Source organism: Sminthopsis crassicaudata, chromosome X (assembly GCF_048593235.1).
Source record: "Sminthopsis crassicaudata isolate SCR6 chromosome X, ASM4859323v1, whole genome shotgun sequence".
Lineage (NCBI taxonomy): Eukaryota > Metazoa > Chordata > Mammalia > Dasyuromorphia > Dasyuridae > Sminthopsis > Sminthopsis crassicaudata.
The window spans coordinates 79,226,046-79,245,524 of record NC_133623.1 but is presented as its reverse complement, the minus strand read 5'-3'; the positions used below and the strand labels follow the sequence as shown (position 1 = coordinate 79,245,524).

Sequence of the window (19,479 nt, the reverse complement as noted above, 5' to 3'; positions counted from 1 at the left end):
CAAGACTCTGTCCCTCTGGAGGGAGAATGCCAGGCTGGCATGGGGGCTTACATAGTTTTGAAGGTTACCCTCCCCTGGGACGTACGATCCAAGGAAAGTTCTCTGGCTACTCTGGACATCACAGAGGATCCATTCAAAGGGATGGTTAAGATCTCATGGGATTCAATGCATCTCCTAGGACAAGAGCATGACAGAAATTGAATTGAGGAGTCTAGGCTTTTGGTGGCGTCGAGGTGGCACCTCAGCCTTACGAGAGGACAATAGTTCCAGCCCCAGTATCCTGGGAGGCCAGCGACTCTGAGAGAGATAAATGGTTCTGAGTGAACATGATGGAAACCCCATACCCTCTGGCTTGAATTGAGCCTCCTTACCTGCAAGTCACATCAAACGGAGAACCAGCCGGGATCACTACTTGGTCCCCCAGGAAGCTGAGTTTGGGTTTTATCAGGGTCTCTTCATTATTCGCACGACCTGGACCAAGACAAGAGGGAAATTTATTAGGATTATCAACCTTTACAAGACCAATATTTCGTTCTACATCTATGAATCGTTTCATCAAATATACTTAATATCTGTTTATTGGCTGACCGGCTAAATTGTGCTTTCCCGAAAAGTAGAATCAGGAGCTAGAAGGGACTTTAGAGATCCTCCGAGCCAAGCCTTACAAAGAAGGAGACTGAGGCCTGGAGTGTTCTTGTTCAAGGTCACATCGCTTGAAGATTTCAAAACTGGAATTCAGGCTCTAAATCCAATGTTTTCACCATTGCTCTGCCAGATCTTATCTAAACTTTGTTTCAAAGAAGGATGAGTCAGTTCAACAAACATTTCCTAAATGGCCACTGGGTCCTGGGTCCTGGAAGACTACCAAAGGCCACTGCTAAACTCAAGGCTTCTTACAAAGCTCCAGAATGTGAGCTAGAAGAAGCCTCAGAGAACATTCTCTAACCCTAACCCCTCAACTGACTTACAGGGAGGGTCTCTGAAGATTCCTCAAAAGCTCAGTCAGCCTTGGGCCTAGACATCAAGCCTCAATTGTTTTCCCGACTCATAGGGCAGCTCTCTGGGGCCAAACAGGATAGTCTGCCCCCATCGGACTGCTCTTCAGATACTTGAAAACAGCTGCCATGCCTTTTACTGCCCCCTCCTCCACTTCTACCCAAGACTTCTCTTCTCCAGATTAAAAAACACCAGCCCCTAGATCTAGAGCTGGACCAATCCACAGAAGCCAGTTGGGCCAAAATCCTCATTTTACAAGAGGTAGAAACTGAGGCCCAGGGATGGGAAGTAATTCACCCCAATTCACAATAGGATCACCAATCTAGAGCTCATCTAGTCACATCCCTCCTTATTTTATAAATGAGAAAATGATGGCCAAGGAATGGAAAGGACTTGCCCAACATCACACAGCTAGCATGTGATAACTGTAGGATTTGAATCTGGGTCCTCTGGCTCCAAAACAGGGATTTTCCCAGTGTACCATGCTACAGTTTTTAGTTCCATAGCACAGTCCATCTACTATGATCCTGGGGAAAACATTACTTCCCTGGGCCTCGGTTTCCTAATCACAAAATAGAGATACTAATATGTATAATGGCCACCATAAAGTGGGGAAGCACTTTGTTAACATCAAAGTGCTACAGAAATGTGACATTGATGAAATGAACAGGGGAAAAGGGTTAGTTCCCAGGGATATAATGTCAACTTGCCTGTCTTTCCCCCCGCCCCTGAGGCTGGGGTTAAGTGACTTGCCCAAGGTCACACAGCTAGGAAGTGTTAAGTGTCTGAGACCAAATTTGAACTTGGGTCCTCCTGACTTCAAGGCTGGTGCTCTATCCCCAGCTGCCCCTGTCATTTACACTTTTATCAGCAACATCAAAGTGCAGAGCTGTTGGAAAGGCTTTGATGCTTCCCTGGGTCTACCTCTTCATCAGAGCGCCCGGGACCCTCAAGTTAAGGACCCTGTCTCTGGAGAAGGCTGGGGGCCTCAACAAAGAGACCCACATATCTTCATACTAGGCAGGGGGAGGTGGGCAGGGCCTACAGACTTGACCCTGGGCCCAAAAACCCAGAAAATGGTCACCTATCCTTAACCAACTGAGGAAACTGCCGAAGGAAGCTCCTGCACCCCCAAACTGGTCAGCCTCTCTTGCCATCCTGGGCATTTTAATCTTCTTTAGGTTTGATGGAAGGGGAGCTGGATCTAGAGAAGGTGGGGATGGGGATGAATCCCATCTTGGCCACTTGCTTTACACCCATCGGTGAATTATTTCATCCTTTTGGAAACTCTAAGTTGAGAGCTAGTGGGCACCTTTCAGCTGGTACATTCTCCATTCTCAAGCTTGTCTTAGTCCTAATATTAGATGATCTCACGGCACGCACATACATATTTTGCCCATGGTGCCAGAGTCCAGATACGTGATGAAGCTCTATTTCAAGGCATTTCTTTCTCTGATATGCGCTGCATGCTATTAGGTTTGGGATCTTTCTAAGCATTAGCACAAGATATGCAGGACAGGCCCAGAGGTCACCTGTGCCAGGGCTCCTGAAACTTTTTTCCACCTGCAACCCCTTTTTGCCCAAGAAATTTTTACATGATCCCAGAGATATAGGTATATAAAATACGTGTACAAATCAAACATTTGCTGATAATAAATCATTATTTTGTGACCCCCCCAGATTCAGTTACAAGATCGCAGATGGGATGGTGACCCACAGTTTAAGAAGCTTTGGTGCAGAGGAGGGCTTGTTAAACATTTTCCACCAACAACCCCTTTTTGCCCAGGAAATTTTTACATGACTCTGGGCATATAAATATATAAAATAGGTAAACAAACCAAAAATTTACTGATAATAAACCATAATTTATTTTAAAACAATGCTTTGGTATACATCTAATTTTACCATCTAAAAAAGACAAAAGCAGATTTGCAAACAAATGACGTGAATGTGCTTATTTATTTTTACAGAAAGAATTAAATCTTGGAGGAATATTGGATACCTTTTACTTTTGCTAAGTTTTTGTGACCTCCACATTCAGTTTCATGATGCCCGGTGGGGTCATGACTCACAGTTTCAGAAACTTGGATCTAGTCCAACTCATTCCCTCTTTCCCACTTCCCTATTTCTGCCGAGAACCCCGGCATCCTTCCCATCATCCAGGTTCTAGGAAACAAGCTAGCAGATAGCATTGCTTCAAATCTTGATCTTGCCCTCCTGGGAGTGGCTCCTGACTTTAACATTCTGAGCCTGAGGAGAACCTAAGCACCATCAGCCTCAGGCAAGTATCCCCCAGATCAGGGATGCAAAAGGATGGCAGCATAGATAATGAGGGATCTATGTGGTAGCATGACGAAATCACCATGGATCACCCTCAGTTCTCTGGAATCATGCTTGGTCACTGTACAGAGCAGAGTGCTTAATTCTTTCCAAAATATTTATCTTTCCAATGCTGTTGGTTTGAAAATTATTTTCCTTGTTCTGCTCACCTCGCTTTGCATTAGCCAATAATACAGGTTTCTCAGAAACTATCCATCATTTCTTACAGAAGAGTAATATTCCATTACATTCATATATAATAATTTGTTCAGCTTTTCCTCAATGGATGATGCCTACTTAAATTCCAGTTCTTTGCCTTCACAAAAAAAAAAAAAAAAAAAACAAAACAAAAAAAAAAAACCACAAAACAAACAAACAAACAAAAAAACAAACCCTGCCATAAATAGCTGTGCTCTCTTCAAAACAAATGATTAGTAGTGATGTGAATGGGTATGTTCAGTTTAGAGAATTTTTGGGTCCACAATTCCAAAGTGATTTCCAGAAAGGCTGGACCAAGGCACAGCTCCAAAGTGCACATTAGTGTCTATTTTCCCACAGCCCTTCCAATATTTATTGTTTTCTTTTTTGTCATCTTTGTCAAACTGATGGGTGTGAGGTGAGACTTAAAAATTGTTTTAATTTGCATTTATCTAATTATTAGTGATTTGGGGCATTTTTCCATATGGCTGTTGACAGCTTGGATCCCTTCCTTTGAAAATTGCCTGTTCACATCTTTTGGCCATTTATCAATTGAGAAAGACTAATTGTTTTTATCATACTTTAGAAAAGTTGGATCAACAAAAGCATTTCAATTAGCCTGAGCAGCTGTCCAACAACACAAGACTCCATCCCTTAAACATAAAGTTTTCTCACAATGCCGAATGGCTGAAAACCATTGATATGGTTTTTCAAAATGCCGAATGGCTGAAATACCATGATCCTGGAAGAATCACGCTTGTGAAGTGACCCAAAGAGAAAGACACCGGGTGGGTTAACATAGACCCCTGCCAAATTATCAAGGATGCCTCGTACATGAGAAGTTACCAAGGACATGAAGTGATGGGGAAAAGGTCATACGGTGGGAGTGTAAGGATGTCAGATCTCGGTAGAGCTATACAAACATCCGGGAAATATTTCAAGTCTCAAAGCAATCAATACCTCTGGCACACAAGGAGGCTGCTTTAAGGAATAAGAGAAAGACAAAAATGAGACAGGCTGAGAGGATGTGGGTCTGCACAGCCAAAGTATAGCTACAACATAGCGTCGGCATGTGAGTTATCATCAAGGGCTACAAAGGGCTTTCCTCGTTACTCTCTGGTGCCAGAGAGAGGCAGAGCAGCGATAATTCTCCCATTTTTAAAGATGCTAAAGAAAAAAATGACTTGCTGAGGTGCGCTCAGCCAGGAGGATTGGAGTTCAAGTCACACGCTGGTCTTCTGACTGATGTCCTGATCTACAGTCTCTGACCTCCTGCCCTGCAAAGCGTCGGAAAGCTGGAAAACAGCAGGAGATGGTCCTCTGCAAGGTCCGTGTTGCTTGGTGCAGAAGGGCTGTTTGAACAGGAGAGATGGCCCAAGGCCATGTTTTTCAGCAGCCTCACAAAATGGTTTTGCAGGGACAAGCATTCATCAGTGCTGATACTTCTGTTCCCCCAATATGTTTGTGGGAGCCCTTGCTTTGGCTGATGGGAGATACATCCAGCTACAAGGTCTGAGCTGGGTAAGGGGAGAGAGGAAGGAAAAGATGATCACAGGTTTGGTAGGATCAAGAGCTGGAAAGCCCCTGAAAGATCATCTAATCCAAATCTCTCATTTTACAGGTAGGGAAACTGAGGCCCAGGGAGCTAGGTAACTTACCTCCTAGAATCAGAGCCAGAAATGACCTCAGAGGCCATCAAGTCCAACCTCCTCATTTTACAGGTAGGGAAACTGAGGCCCAGGGAGCTAGGTAACTTACCTCCTAGAATCAGAGCCAGAAATGACCTCAGAGGCCATCAAGTCCAACCTCCTCATTTTACAGGTGGGGAAACTGAGGCCTAGAAAGAGCAAGTAGCTTGCCCAAGTCTGAAGAGCTTAGTGGAAGAGGCAGCTTTGACATCTAGGTAGCCACATGGCACTATTTTTTCTTATCTGAAACAGTTCATTTCTCCAGGGCAGCCAAGGGCCATAGGGGGGAAAAAAGAGGCTTAAGGTAGGCACCTCCACAGGTTCTAGAATGAGAAGGATAGGGCAGTGATCCCTGCATTTCACTCATCCCCCCCAGCATTTCTTTTCTCACCTGAAAGTCACTCAGGTTTTCTAGTCTACTATCCTGTTGCCCCAGGCTTTTAGTTTTCTTTCAGGTGGCCCAGGGTGGTCCTAAATGGCTGTCTTCACAATTCTGGGAGTCTGGGAGGGAACTGATTACTTTGCCCATTTTACAGATGAGGAAACTGAGGTTCTGAGACACAAAATCATTTGCCCAGGGTCACGCAACTAGTAAATATTGTGATAAAAGAGGCATTTACTAGTTGGCTCTAAGACTAGATCCAATGTTTTGAAAGTTAAAATGACTTGTCTGGGTACTCCAGAGAAAGTCCCTTAACTTTTGGGAGACTCAATTTTCTCATCTGCAAAATGAATGGTTTTGGACTTACTGGTCTCTAAGCTCCCTCTCCAGCTCTGAATCAGGAACCTGGAGGGGAGAAAGATGGAGAAAATAGTTGCGCTTATCTTGAACCCAGGAAATGAAGCAAAATGATGGGCAGAATCCAGAGGAACTGGGTCATGCCAACCTGCCGAGGCAGGATTCAGAGGGCTTTCCAGAAGTTTGGCCTGGAACGGAGGGGTGCCCCGGGAGCATAGATAGAAAGCATGTTGTTAACTGAGCAGCTTAGAAACAACTTCACCAGGGGGAAGAAGGGACGGGAAAAGAACTGGGAATAATTGCAAAGGTCTATTCCTGTGGTAACCTATAGGCAAACAGAAGGGATTACGCAACCCTCATAATAACTGAGGATCTGGCCTCAGAATCAGGAAAACCTGGGTTCAAATCCTGTCTCTGATATAGATATAGATAGATAGATAGATAGATAGATAGATAGATAGATAGATAGCTACACACACACACACACTGGCTCCATGACCCTTTGAAAGCCCTTTAACTTCCCAGATTCCTCAGCTCTTCAAACAGAATCTGGAGAGCAGGTTCTGAAATGTATTACAAGTTTCTTTATCTGGAACTCCCCTTATCGGTGGAGTTACGGGGTCAGTCCAAAAGATGTTGCCACAATAAAGCTGATGGAAGTGTGGGTGATTATTATGATAGCGTCTAGAGTGCTTCCTTCACAACATACTCTGGCTAGATAATTAGTCCAAACCTTCTAGTCTCCATTTTCCAAAGGAGGAAACTGAGGCTTGCGGCAGGAAGTGGTAACCCAGGTCAGTGGATATGACTTTGTAAAACAAATTATAAACAGTATTTTGAGGGGATACAAGGAACACTGGACTTCAATTTGGGACTTCTGCCCAAGATTCCCACATCCTACATGTAGCATGATCGAAGCAAAAGAAAAATCTTTCGATGAAGCCGAGGGACAGTGGGCAATTAGTTGTTCCTAATAAATTGCAAAAGAAACACAAGGATAGCCTGGAGGGAAAGAAGAATAGGTGCGAAGGAGAAGCATGTCTTCCTGATGATGATTCATAAGACCTGAAAATGTTGACAGAGCTGAAAAAACTTTAGCGGACCATGTACATAAAAGGGTCTTTGGGACATTCAAAATGAAACGCTCCACTTTAAAGGGCCTTACAACGGGGAAGCACTGTACAACAAAGAATGTCAGGGCTGGGAAGGCTTTAGAACGGCGGGTGTGAGAGCTTGGAGGGGACTGACAACAGAGAAGATCAAGGTGGGCAGAGCTAGATCTGGGAAGAATTCTAAAACAAAGGAGAAAAAAGAGAAAAAGGCAAATGTATCCCAGCAAGCCTGTTTCCTCCTGATTGGAAGCAGAGAGTGAATGCTCCCCCCATGAGGATACAGTCTGAGCTGCTTCCTTGCCAGGCCAGCCCAGAGCTGAGCTAACAAGCTTGGGTGGATGTAGAGTGCTGGGGAGCCTCTTGCTTTCGGGTAACATCCCCTGCTGCCGAGTACATGGCCAGTGCCTGGTGGCTTTCAAGCACACTTTCTGACATGAGTTTGTAGACTAAACAGAGCAATTCTCGTGAATAACTGCCAATTCCTGGTCAACTGAGCACTCAGAAACAGACTCCAGCTCTGGGGTGCTGGGTGGTGGCCCAAGATCAGCCCCTGACCTCCTGATCTAGGGAGGGAGAGAGTGGCTGTGGTGGCGGTAACCACTGGAGCTGGGAGCCTGGAGGTCCAGGAGGGGCCGCATCAGGTCCATTTCTCTCATCTGGGGAGCGGGCCCGGGTTTCCATTGTCAGGGATGAGCAATGTGCCTCCCGTTCATCCCAATGGCACAACCGGGCAATCTTCCCAGGTGACAAGGAAGTGAGCCGAGGCCTGGATGGGCAGCTAAGTGCCCCGGTCTGTCGTTTGCCGATCTGATTCCTGCCTACGTGTGTCTCTGGGTCCCACTTGCAAAGCAGCACAGCCTGGCCTCTGTGGTGGCACTGTGTGCACTGGGGAGGATGTCACTTACTTGAACTCCGCGGACAGTAAGCTTAAGGGAGACTCAACTGAAAAATAATGCTAGTTTCAGAGTCCAAAAGCCTACATTCAAATCCTGGCTGAGTCACATATGATCTTGGTCAAGTCATTTTCCTGGGCCTCAGCTTCCCCTTCCATAAAGTGAAGAAATTTCGTTTGATGGACATTTTAGTCCCTTTTAGCTCTCGAATGAGGATCCCACAAAGGGAAGAACCTCACTTAGCCCAGCTAATCCGCTGCCCATTTCTCCAAATCTGATCTTCCATTCACTCTCCTAGCACATTGCACATTCTCTTTAAGGGAAAGGGGATGAGAGAGCTTGAACCCAACACTCTCAAATTCCCAATTAGTCAATCAACAAACACGAAGAATGTCCCCATTCCGTGTCAGGCACTCGTGCCAGATGCCACATATAAAGGCGAAAATGAAAAGAGACCTGCCCTATAGGAACTCACTAGAATTTTCTCAGAGAGAAGCCATGCATGATGCAGATACATACAGAATTGATTCAAAGTGAGATTGTCTAATCGGGAAAGGTCCTCAGAAGCCCTATTGCCCAACCCCTCATTTTGCGGGGGCAGAGAGTGTAGAGGGGGCCTACAGCGGAGCCCTCTTCCTGACTCCCAGGCCAGGGTCCCTTTAGCCAAACAGTTGGAGTTTGGCGTCCCTGTGGGATAGGAGGCACCGTTCCCTGATCTCATGACTCGGGATAAGGAATAAGCAATGAGAGGGCCCCTAGGGCCTCCCAAGTACCCCAACTCCCCAAGTCTCACCCCAGACAAAAATGAAGCTGCTTGGGAGGGCAAAGCTTCTAAGAAGAGAGTTCTGGGAATGCAGAAGGAAAAGCTGCCCTTGAGCAGAAATTCCCTGCTGCCCAACTCCTGAGAATCTATAGTCCTGGGAGGATGTCTCCCCTTCCTCAGGCCGCCCACTTTCAATTAGAAGCCCAAACTCCAAGTCTCTTAGTCTCCAGAAAATTTGAAAAGTCAAAGAAGACAAAACTTTGGGAAAGAGAAATGATCCCTGGCAGGTACGGGAAGATACATGTAGTCCCAGAAACCCTTTCCTTCCATAAAAAGAGAAGCCCAATGCCTGCCCTCCATCAAGGCTGGCTGACCAGGGGAAGGAGGTTTTCAATCAGGGTCAAAGCCTGGCCAGATCTTGGGGCCCACCAGATCGGCATCTCTTTCTCTGTTCTCTTCATCCTGTCACCAGGCTCTCTTGTGTGACTGCTTCCTTAGGAAAATAATCAGAAGCAGTCTTTTAAACCTCATGTCCTGGGCCAATTCCCAGTATTCCTCTGGGAAGGAGCCCAGGAAATACCCGGGCAATCTTGAGCCAGTTGTTTGATTTCTCTAGGCCTCAGTCTCCCTCCAGTGAAAGAGCTGGGGATGGGGAATGGTCTAGATGGACTTCAGGGTCTCTTCCGGGTCTGACAGTGGGGTTGGGCCCTAAGATGGAGAAAGCAACATGGAGAAGTGTGATGAGTTCGCCAGAGAACATAGACTCAAATCCTAGTTGTTCTTTGATGAAGGAACTCTGGGATAGAAGGGGAGTCACTCAGCTTCCTCAACTGTAAAACGAAATCTATCCCTTCTAACTGCAAACCTCTAATCCCCCATAGGACTTTGTAAGCCTTCCATTTATTCATTGAACAAGCAGCTGTTAAGTGCCTATATAAAGCTGTCAGGCAGCATGATATAACAATAACAGCCTGGATTTAGAGAGAGCTTTGAAAATTTGCAAAGGGCTTTGCCAATGATGCCAACTCATTTGATCATTTGAGTAGTCGATAGAAAGGTAGCCTCTGAGCAAGATACTCTCCAAAAAACCTGGAAGGTCCTCCCCAAGCTCAAGCACAGGGAAATGACCCATGGAAAAAGGAATAGCAATGCTGCGGGGTGAGCAGCTATGCATGATTTTGGATTCACAGCTACTCTAAAGGACTTGTGGTGAAAAATGGGATCCACACCTGTTGTGTCCTGCTTTCTAGAGCCCCCAAGTTGGGGTGACAAAACATACTGGGCTTTCTAGAGCCCCACACCGGGGTGATTAACTATACCGTCCTAGGGGAGAAGTGATGAGGCGGGACTCCCGAGGATGGTGGGAAAATGGAGTCCATTTATTTCAAGGACCTTTTCCCCTTTATATAATGTAACAAAAAGAACACTGAGCACATAGGACCACATAAACAACTTGCTATTGTACGGAGTTTGCCACCTGCTCTCACTCTTCCACCTGGTCTCCCTCTGCCTCAATCTCCACACGGGTTGTCATCGCCCCCTGACTCCTTAGGAAGACCCAGAGCCCTCAGGGGAGATGGGGAGCCCAAGCAGACATTGTCAGCAGGCTCCCTCTGGGCTGAAGGGTCTTACACCTCACCCAGAGTTTCCCCACTGACTGTGACCCCCTACCCACACCCAGAGAAAGAAGTGGCTGTGTCTGAATGCAGACTAAAGCACGCTTTGGGGTTTTAATTTTCTTGAGAGTTTTTCGGGGTAGAAATCTATATTTTCTTTCACAACACAACTTTTATGGAAATGTTTTATATAACATCACATGCGCCTTCTCAATGGGGGGTTGCGGTGAGGAGGAAGGGTGAGAATCTGGAACTCAAACTTTTTTAAAAATGTAAAGAATTGTTTTACATGTGCCTGGGCAAGTTCAACGATTTTAAAGAATTTTTAAAAAGCAAGGTAGCCTCCGAGTCAGGAGAATTCTGGACATTAACTGGTTGTGCGACCCTGGACAAGTCACTTAGTCCAAGAAACTCTCTCACACAATAAGTTGAAGATGAGGTGCTGAATGTTTGTAAAGGGAGATTCCTTCTAGTAAATTCCCTAAATTAATGAAAAGGGAAGGAGGGTCCTCAAAAAAAGGGCAAGACTGAATGGCGGGGCCAAGTGGGGGGACGAAGGACGCAATTTAGCTGCCCTTCTGTGGGTTCAGTGCCTGCTTCTCGCTGAGATATGAGCCTTGACTTCTCTAAGTTGAGTAGCAGAGGTAGGTGGCAAGAAAAATACGTAGTCAGTCTCATCAGAGCCCTGAAGTCCAGCCAAACCAAGCCAAGCCCAGGCTCACTGGACTGATGTCTAGAAAGAGCAAAGGGAAGGGGAAGTAATATTTTATATTTGTGCTATTTTCACATTATCCCCCCAAATGAAAAGAAGCCTGGGGTATGGGAAAATCTGTGATCAACTGGAAGCGAGAAGACATTCAAACAAGGCTTCGGAGCATCTAGAACTCTAGTGAGCAGAGGAATAACATAATGGAACTGGAAAGGATCTTAGCCCCAGACTGCCACTTCCTGGTGTGTAATCCTGGGTAAGTCATTTCCCTTTTCTCAGCCTGTTTGCCCCTCTGGAAAATAAGAGGGTTGGACTAGATAGCTGTTATGGGCCAGAACTCTGAACTTGAAACAAAGGATTGAAACAAGGTACTAAGCCAGTGGAACTGACAGAGACAATGATTATTTAGCCGTAACAGTTCTCTAGTTCGGTACCCGTCCTTAGTACTTACTATAGTTGTACAGGATCCACACCTTTAAGGCTAGGAGCCTCAGCCAGGATTCAGTGGGGGAGATTCAGAAGCCAGAGCTCAAGCTCTTGGAATCAAGACTCCAGAAGGCCTTTAGCTAACCGGGCCCCGGGAAAGGAGACGAGACTTGGAAAGAGACAATAAAGGATTTGGACTTTAATCCCATTTGGGGTGATTACATTGAACTGAAACGAAGACTGCCTCCAGAGACCCCAAGAAAACCCCAATAAGAGAAGGTTACATTTTAACGAAGGCATTACGGATAGCCTCTAGGGTCTTTCCAGCTCTAAATCTGGGAGCTTATGATGTGTAAGATAAGAATGTTGGCATAGATTATTTGAACCTCAGAAAGGTCACATGAGTTAGTAGCAGAGCTGGATGTGAAACCTCACTCCTTCTGACCTCCACTGCACCTGATCCTTGGCCTTCTAGAGTAATCCTGAAAGGGCCCGATGGGTTTAGGGTGTGTGGATCCAACAAGAGAGAAACGATTCTCTGAGATCCCCCTCCCCACCCCAATTGCCCCAGTCATCTTTTCTACCTTTTCTACCTAGCTGTCAGAGCTAGAAGGAGCCTCTAATTACCTCATCTACCCATCTCTTTTATATATGAGGGATAGTAAATGACTCGTCTAAGGTCACACAGCCAGGGTATGGCAGGCCTGGGGCTCAAGTCCTAGTCTTCTCCAAGTCACAGTTAATGGTTATCCCGTACCCTGACCCCAACTCTCCCAGTGACACCAGTTAGTTCTTTGTCTCTTTCTAATCTGGTTTTGCCAGAAAGAATGGTGGGCATTAGCAGGATGCCAGGGGTGTCATTTTCAGCACCCACAAGGCCAGCCTAGGCCTAACTATTGTGTATTTATTTTGCAATTCTCCATATATTTATACAGGCCTATGTTGTCTTCCCCTGATAGAATGTAAGATCTTGGAGGGTAATCCCTAGCTAGTGCAATGTCTGGCACAGATAGGTACCGAATAGATAGATGGATGGAGAGGTGGACAAATGGATGGATGGATGGATGACTATGATAGATGGATGGAAGGCTAGATGGCCAGAACGGCAAGTAAGCTTTATGAAAGCAGGAGCTTTTTTTTTTTTTTTTTTTTTTTTTTTTTTTTTTTTTTTTTTTTTTTTTGGCCTGAGGTGACCCCGGATGGACCCTAAGATCAAACAGTTCCTTTAAATTCCTCTTCTGAGAAATTCTCCCCAGGCTGTTCATGAAAAGATGGTCACTCTGGCTGAATAAAGTCCAGTCAGACTGCTGGAAGAAATCCAGACAAGCTCCTTGGAGTGCCACTGTTTGGTGCTCATCAGTTTTGAATTCACAAAAAGTAGCCTCCCGGTTGCTCAAGCACGGGGTCCATGAAGTGTCAGGAGGCTGGGGCCTGACTGCCAGGGGATCTCACAGGCTCCTTCTCTCTGGGATAGCACAGGATTCAGAGCTGGAAAGGCCCTTAAAGACCCTACAGCTTATAGCCCTTTGTTTCCAGAAGAGGAAACTGAAGCTGTGCCACAGTGCATGCGGAGTCTAGAGTCAGGAGGATCCGAGTTCAAAGGCAACCTTGGCTACTTCCTAGACATGGGATCTTGGGCTCAGTTTCGTCAGTTATGAAATGAGGATCATAACAGCCCCCAATTCCCAGGGTTGTCATGAGGGTCAGTGAGATATTTGTAAAGCACTTAATCTAGTGCCTGGCGTTTAGTAGATGCTTAGTCAATACCTGTTTCCCTTCCCTTCTCCCCCTTTGCAGCACAGGTTCAAGACCAGTGTTGTTGCCACTTGCATCTCTCCACTGATCTGAACACATCGCTCTTCCATTCAAAAAACAGCAATTGTTCCATCCCGTTCCCCGAGCAAAGCTCCCGGTCCCTCGCTAGAATCCCAGGCCCTCCATATCTAGCATGTCCCCAGTTGACTTTCTTCTGCCAATGCTCCCCAGGCATTTCACCCTCAAGTCAGTGAGACAACTTTTTGCTCTTCCTACTTATCCTGTGCTTTCCCCACTATCTTGCCTTTGCCTCCTGTAGTTCCCGTGGCCTGCAATGCCCTTCCTCTCATCCTCGTTGCTGAATTCCTAAGCATTCCTTAAAGCTTAGCTCCAATGCTACCTTTTACCAAAAGCCTTCCTTGGTTTCCCCCATCAGTCAGAATCTACCCTGATACGACTTTTTTTTTGTTTCTAAGGTAACGTAATGCACGTATGCCTATGTCCTGCCCAAGTCTTACTGACGTGTCGTTTCTCTTAGTCCCTAACGTTCTATGAGGAGCAGGAAACTTGAAAACAGAAGTGCTGAATAAATGGATATTTTGCGGAATGTTTCCAGGAGAGGAGATTAGTATTTGTGGTGTTAGGAAAGGCCATGAGCAAAGGCGCACAGCTAGGAAGGCTCAAGGTGTGTTTCAGACAGATTGAACAAATGCATTTGACCTGTGGAGAAGTTATGAGCAATGAGGCCAAAGCATCAAGATGGAGATATCACAGATAAGTTGAGGTGTCTGGATTTGGTCACACGGGCAACAGGGATTTATGGGAGATGTGTCACATAGATTCATGTGGCAATGGCACAAGACTCAATCAGAACACTAAGATCTGCTTCCTACCACCCATGTTACCCCTGGGAAAGACATAATTTCCATTTTACAGATGAGTAAACTAAGGTTCAAAACAAGTCTGTGCAGTGATCACAGGATGCTGAGATGACTTTGGAATCAAACACTTTGGGTTCCAATCCTGACTCTGACATTTATCACCTGTATGACACTGAGCCAATCATTCCCCCTCTCTGGGGCTCAGTTTCCTCATCTGTAAAATGTGGCAGTGTACCAAATGGCTTCTGAATTCCTTTCCAGTTCAAGAATTTTAATGCTCTGATGCTAAAATTATCAAAAGCCTCGGAAGCAAGGGAATTTCCAGCCTTCTCCAACCTCACAAGCAACAAATGATTCACCTTCTGTACAGAAGCAGCCTGGAGAACTGTTTGTCTATGGCCAAGTCCCTTCCCTTCCCTTCTCTATGCAGGTGCAAATCCATAAGCTGGTAGGGGCATGGGTGAGGAAATCACTTTGTACAGAACTTCAAACAATTCCCCCTCAAAGGAACAGACGATGGGAAAGATGTGAAGCCCAACTCGTCCGATCAATCCCCCTCATTTTACAGATAAGCAAACTTGAGGCCGTTATCACAACTCCCCTCTATCTTCTCTTCTCCAGACTCACCATTGACAGATACATTCATTAATCTTCATGTGGCATGAACTGAAGGCCCCGACTCATTGCTCTGATTGCCATCTCAATCACGCTCCCTCGCTTGCCAACGTCCCAAAAATGTGGCATCCAGAAGTGAATATGAGGCATAAAATGTGGTCCGACCGGAAAAGATTATTGTAGTCCTAGGATCTCCCTACACTGTGGTCTTTCTTCATCCAGTCCAAGAACAGAGCAGCTTTCTCAGCCACATATAGCAATGTCAAATAATATGCTTGCTGTCTACCAAAAAGCCTTCTATATTTTTCAAGTGAATTTCTGTCTATGCGTTTTTGCTCACCCCACCATGATATGCTTGCAAATTTTGGTTTCTGAGCCCAAGTGGAAGGCTTTCCCTCCATCTCTGCCAATGGACAGCCAATGTTTTCTGACTATACCACATTGCCTCCCCTTTCCTGAGCTCCCCCAGGATAGGTACCGGATTTTTCAAAATAATGTTTGTTACTAACAGCTAAAAAGGCAGAAAAGTCAAACTCCGGGGCTTAAATCATCATATTGAAGTCTCGAAGCTTGAGGCAGGTAATTGTATCAGCTTCTGTTACTAAATTGGGGTTGAATGTTCTGAACTGTGAGGCGTCCGCCTCTGGGGGTTGGGGGGAAAGGCAGGAATGAAGCAAAGGCTGAAATAATGAATTAGTTTTTTACTATAACTCCCTCATAAATATAGCTACTTTTTTTCAATGAAGCAAGACTGACATAGCAAATCCACAGCACAGCAATGAATAAGGTATGTGCAACAGTAGTCTGGTGAATGTCTCCACTCTACGATAGCCCCATCTGCCATCGTCCCCATCCGCTGGCCAGCATAGCTCATGGCCCAGACGAGTGGTGTTGGCACGCTCCTCGGGGCCGAACATGCAATTTCTGGGCGGCAGATATTCTATTGTTCAACAGTAATCATTTCAGTCAGAATGTCAGAATAAATTGGGACCCCTCTCCTCCAAAAACTGCTTCTTGTAAAATATTGAAGCGCGTCAAGGAAAGATAGTATAAGATTTTCCACAATTTAAATTTGTCTTAAATTATTATGATATTTGATTCTTTGAAGGAAAATAATATTGCTTCCTGGGGAGTAAATCTTTAACTTCTTTGAAGAGAAAATTATTTAGAGGAGCTGAATTTAGTACAATTATATCAACAGCAACAGTTGAAGTAGCATAAACGCAAGGCCAAATTTAGATTAGATATTCTACTATCGGCATCATCGGAATTCACAAGGATTTTTAAATGGAGAAGAAAGGGAACTGTTCTTTCCTTTAAGTGCAAGTAACATGAAAGCTAATAAATTGATATGACATCTCGAGAGTAGACACATAGAATAAATGATCAAGACGAGATCATAGATTTAGAAATGGAAGGGAATTTGGAGATCCTCTGGCTGCAGAATCACAGGGTGTCAGGGCTGACAGGCCATCAGGTCCAACCCCTTCATTTTACAAATGAGGAAACTGAGGCTCATAAAAATGAAATTACTTATGTAGGATCAGAAAATTAGTATCCAAACCAAGATGTAAACCCAGGTCTTTATGTTCAACAACAAAGTATCAGTCAATCAATTAATTAACAGGCATTTATATTATAGAGTTGAAAGAGCACTAGACTTGACAGTCAGAAAGCCCTGAATTTGAATCCTGCCTCACTTACCAGTAGTATGGCCCTGGGCAAGTTATTTAACTGCTTTGTACCTCAGGTTCCTCATCTGTAAAATGGGAAGAATAATAGCATCTACCTCATAGGTTTCTTGATAGGATCAAATGGGATAACATGTAAAACACTTACAAAGCTTGAAGTGCTATATAAATGTTAGCTATTCAATCATAATACTAATAGTAGATTTTAGGCACTGTGTAAGCTCTGAGGATACAAAGAAGTGCAAAAACAGTGCCTGCCCTCATAGAGCTACCATTCTAACAGGGGGATCAACATGTGAATATCGAGGCACATCCACATTAGGTCTACAGTAGGTGACAAGTCATCGGAGAGGAAAGGAATGAGGAGACAGAAATGAGGAGAAAAACATGGGGGACAGTCACTGAAATGGTATGGAGCCAGGAGGAGAGCTGTCACATGGAGGGACTGCAAGCAGGCCAATGTCCTTGGAGAAGAGAATAGAGGGGAAGTAAAGTGCCTAAACTCTAGAAAGTGTGGACTTTGACAGCTGTTGTCTCTAGCCCTCAGTGAACTCAGTACCTGGCTCCCAATCCTTCTTTCCTCCCCAACTCCTGCCCTCCAACTATGGGACATCAAGATATACAGTGATACTCCCTGGAACACCTTAATCTTTTATTTCCTCAACCTATCCACTTCCCATGACCTTCTCCTCCATCCCACCTCAGACACACACCACAGACACACAGACACACAGACACACAGACACACACATAGAGCATCCTTTGAACCTGCCATCACCCATAAGGTTGACTTCCATGATCATGAACTCTGACATCCTTTTATCTGATCCCAATCTGTTGTCTTTTCATTTCCCCAAACCCTCTTCTTCATTCTGTTACCTCTTTCCCTCAGTTCTTTACCAGGTCATCACGCCTGGACTGGTTACATTATCTTCCCTTTCATATCTTGACCCCTGCATAAACCATTTCAACTCTCTATTACTGTCTTCTTCTCTTGAGTCTTTCACCTCGTTAATCTATTACTAATGTAAGCCCACCAAATCTCAAACTCAGACTACTCCCCCCATTAGCTGTCTGTTCCTACTTGTGAAGCCATACTGTCCGGGGACAGAATCATCACTGTTGCAAGGTGATCCTTTTACCCCTCGCTAAATGGCTTCACTCTCTCACTCACCACAATTTGTCCAAATATTTTCATCTTTTCTTAAACTTCTCACAATTCCTCTTTCCCTACCTCAGTTGAAATTCATCTTTTACTGAAAAAAAAAATGAGGCCCTCTCCAATGACTTGGATGCTTTTTTGCTGTTTCCTCATGAAGACATGGCCTGACACCGATGGAATCTGAGATCTACCTATCCAGCCTTGATCTCTCCATTGACCCCCACTCTTAGATCTCCCACTGCCTCTCAGACATCTCCAACTGGATTTCAGAAGCCATCTGGAAGCCCCGCAGTGGCTTCTTCTAGCATCCCTTTAGCTGCCCCTGCCTCTGCGTCGGAAGCTGTCATTAGTGTTTTTAAGAACTTTGTGTTGGCTTGTCCTCATTTCCAACAATTAGATTCAATCTTAGCTTTGGAGAGGAAAAACATCTCCCAGCCTGAGCAACAAGACAAGGAGCACATTCCCCCCTCCCCATGGCTGAATTCAGCTGCTCCCACACACTTTCCTCCTCCATTCCTCTACCTTGCCGTCGCTGAAGATAAAGTAGAGGGAGCTCCCCCAAGCCTGGTCTCACTGAGGCCTAAGCTCCCTAGGAAAGGGCCATCCTGTGGGCCCAGGTGCACATTCTCCTCACAGGCGGAGCCGGGCCTCTGGAGAAATACAGCAGTAAGAATCCTGGCTCGGAGTCAAGCCTGAATTTTGACTTGGCCATTTGTTGTGGCAGTTCACCTTCTGTATCTGGCCTTTGCTTGCCCCTCATATGCACCACCAGGAGACTGACACTGGATGAACCCAAACACTCCCAAATCCAGCCCTGAATCCCATGAATACGACCCCCTTTGGAAGCCCCAGGCTGAGTGGCTGGCTCCATCCCCTACGGCTCTGGTGAGCCAAAGGATGCTCTCAAAAGTTGACTAATGAGAGGTTTTCTTTTTTTGTTTTAATTTTTTTATTCTGAACTTAAGAAATAAAACAAGCACTTCCATAACAAAGTAGAATAGTAACAAAAGTAAAAAAAGTAAAAAAAATAGTAAAAAAAGTAAAAAAAAAAAACATGAAACTATAAATCTATTAGGTACAACTTGCTTTTCTTTTAAATATATAATAAAGTTATCAGGCAACTTTCTTTTTTTTTTCCTTCCTCTGTCCTAGAGATGGTTACCATTAGACAAAATATGTCATGTGTATATATGTACATGCATATAAATCATATATTTATGTGTATATAGATATATAAAAATCCATTCCATACATCTTTCTAGATATCAATTCTTTTTCTAGCTGGAGATAGCATCTTCCTTCAAAGGTCTTTTAGTTCATTTGGATATTTATAATACTCAAATGGCTTAGTTGTTCTTAAAACAATGTTGCTGTTACTGTGCAATGTTACCCGATGATTTATCTGTTGTATGATTTCTTTTCATAAAAACAACTCCTCGTTTTATTTATTAATTCAATGGTCTTCTTGCACTCAGCTATGTTATTAATGTTTAATTGGAGATTTTTAGTTTGTTCTTTTTCTAGTTTTTTTAATTGCATGCCCAATTCATCGTTCTGCTGATGAAGAGTTTTCAAGAGTCACATCCTGTAACGCCCCGGGGAAAGAAAGACCAGTCATGCCTGTAATGGTCTAAGATCTCCTTCCCCTCTGTCTGAGTCCCCCGTGGAGCACTTAAGGGCAGCATCCAACTCTTTTAGCTGTGTGACCTTGGACAACTCATTGTCCCTCTCCTGTGTAAAACAAAGGAGTTGGGTCTCCTACAGCCTGAACCCCAAGATCTTACGAAGAATGCTCAATGCCCCAAGACAGAGACTGGGCTCAACCTGGGGACAGCAGGAAGGAATCCCAGGATGTCTGGGGGAAAGGGGCCTCACAGGCCAACTAGGCCAACTTGCACCTGAAGAAAAATCATCTG

At 44.9% G+C, this 19,479-nt stretch overlaps 1 protein-coding gene across 2 annotated transcripts in view; it reads right to left on the bottom strand.

Annotated features, from left to right (window-relative positions):
* Positions 1 to 19,479, bottom strand: part of LOC141548207 (vascular endothelial growth factor receptor kdr-like) — a 179,102-nt gene that overhangs the window by 120,275 nt on the left and 39,348 nt on the right. For both annotated transcript variants that reach the window (XM_074276906.1, XM_074276907.1), the window contains exon 2: positions 372 to 471. In XM_074276906.1, the coding sequence (XP_074133007.1) occupies positions 372 to 471 (100 nt within the window). The remainder of the gene's footprint in view (positions 1 to 371; positions 472 to 19,479) is intronic.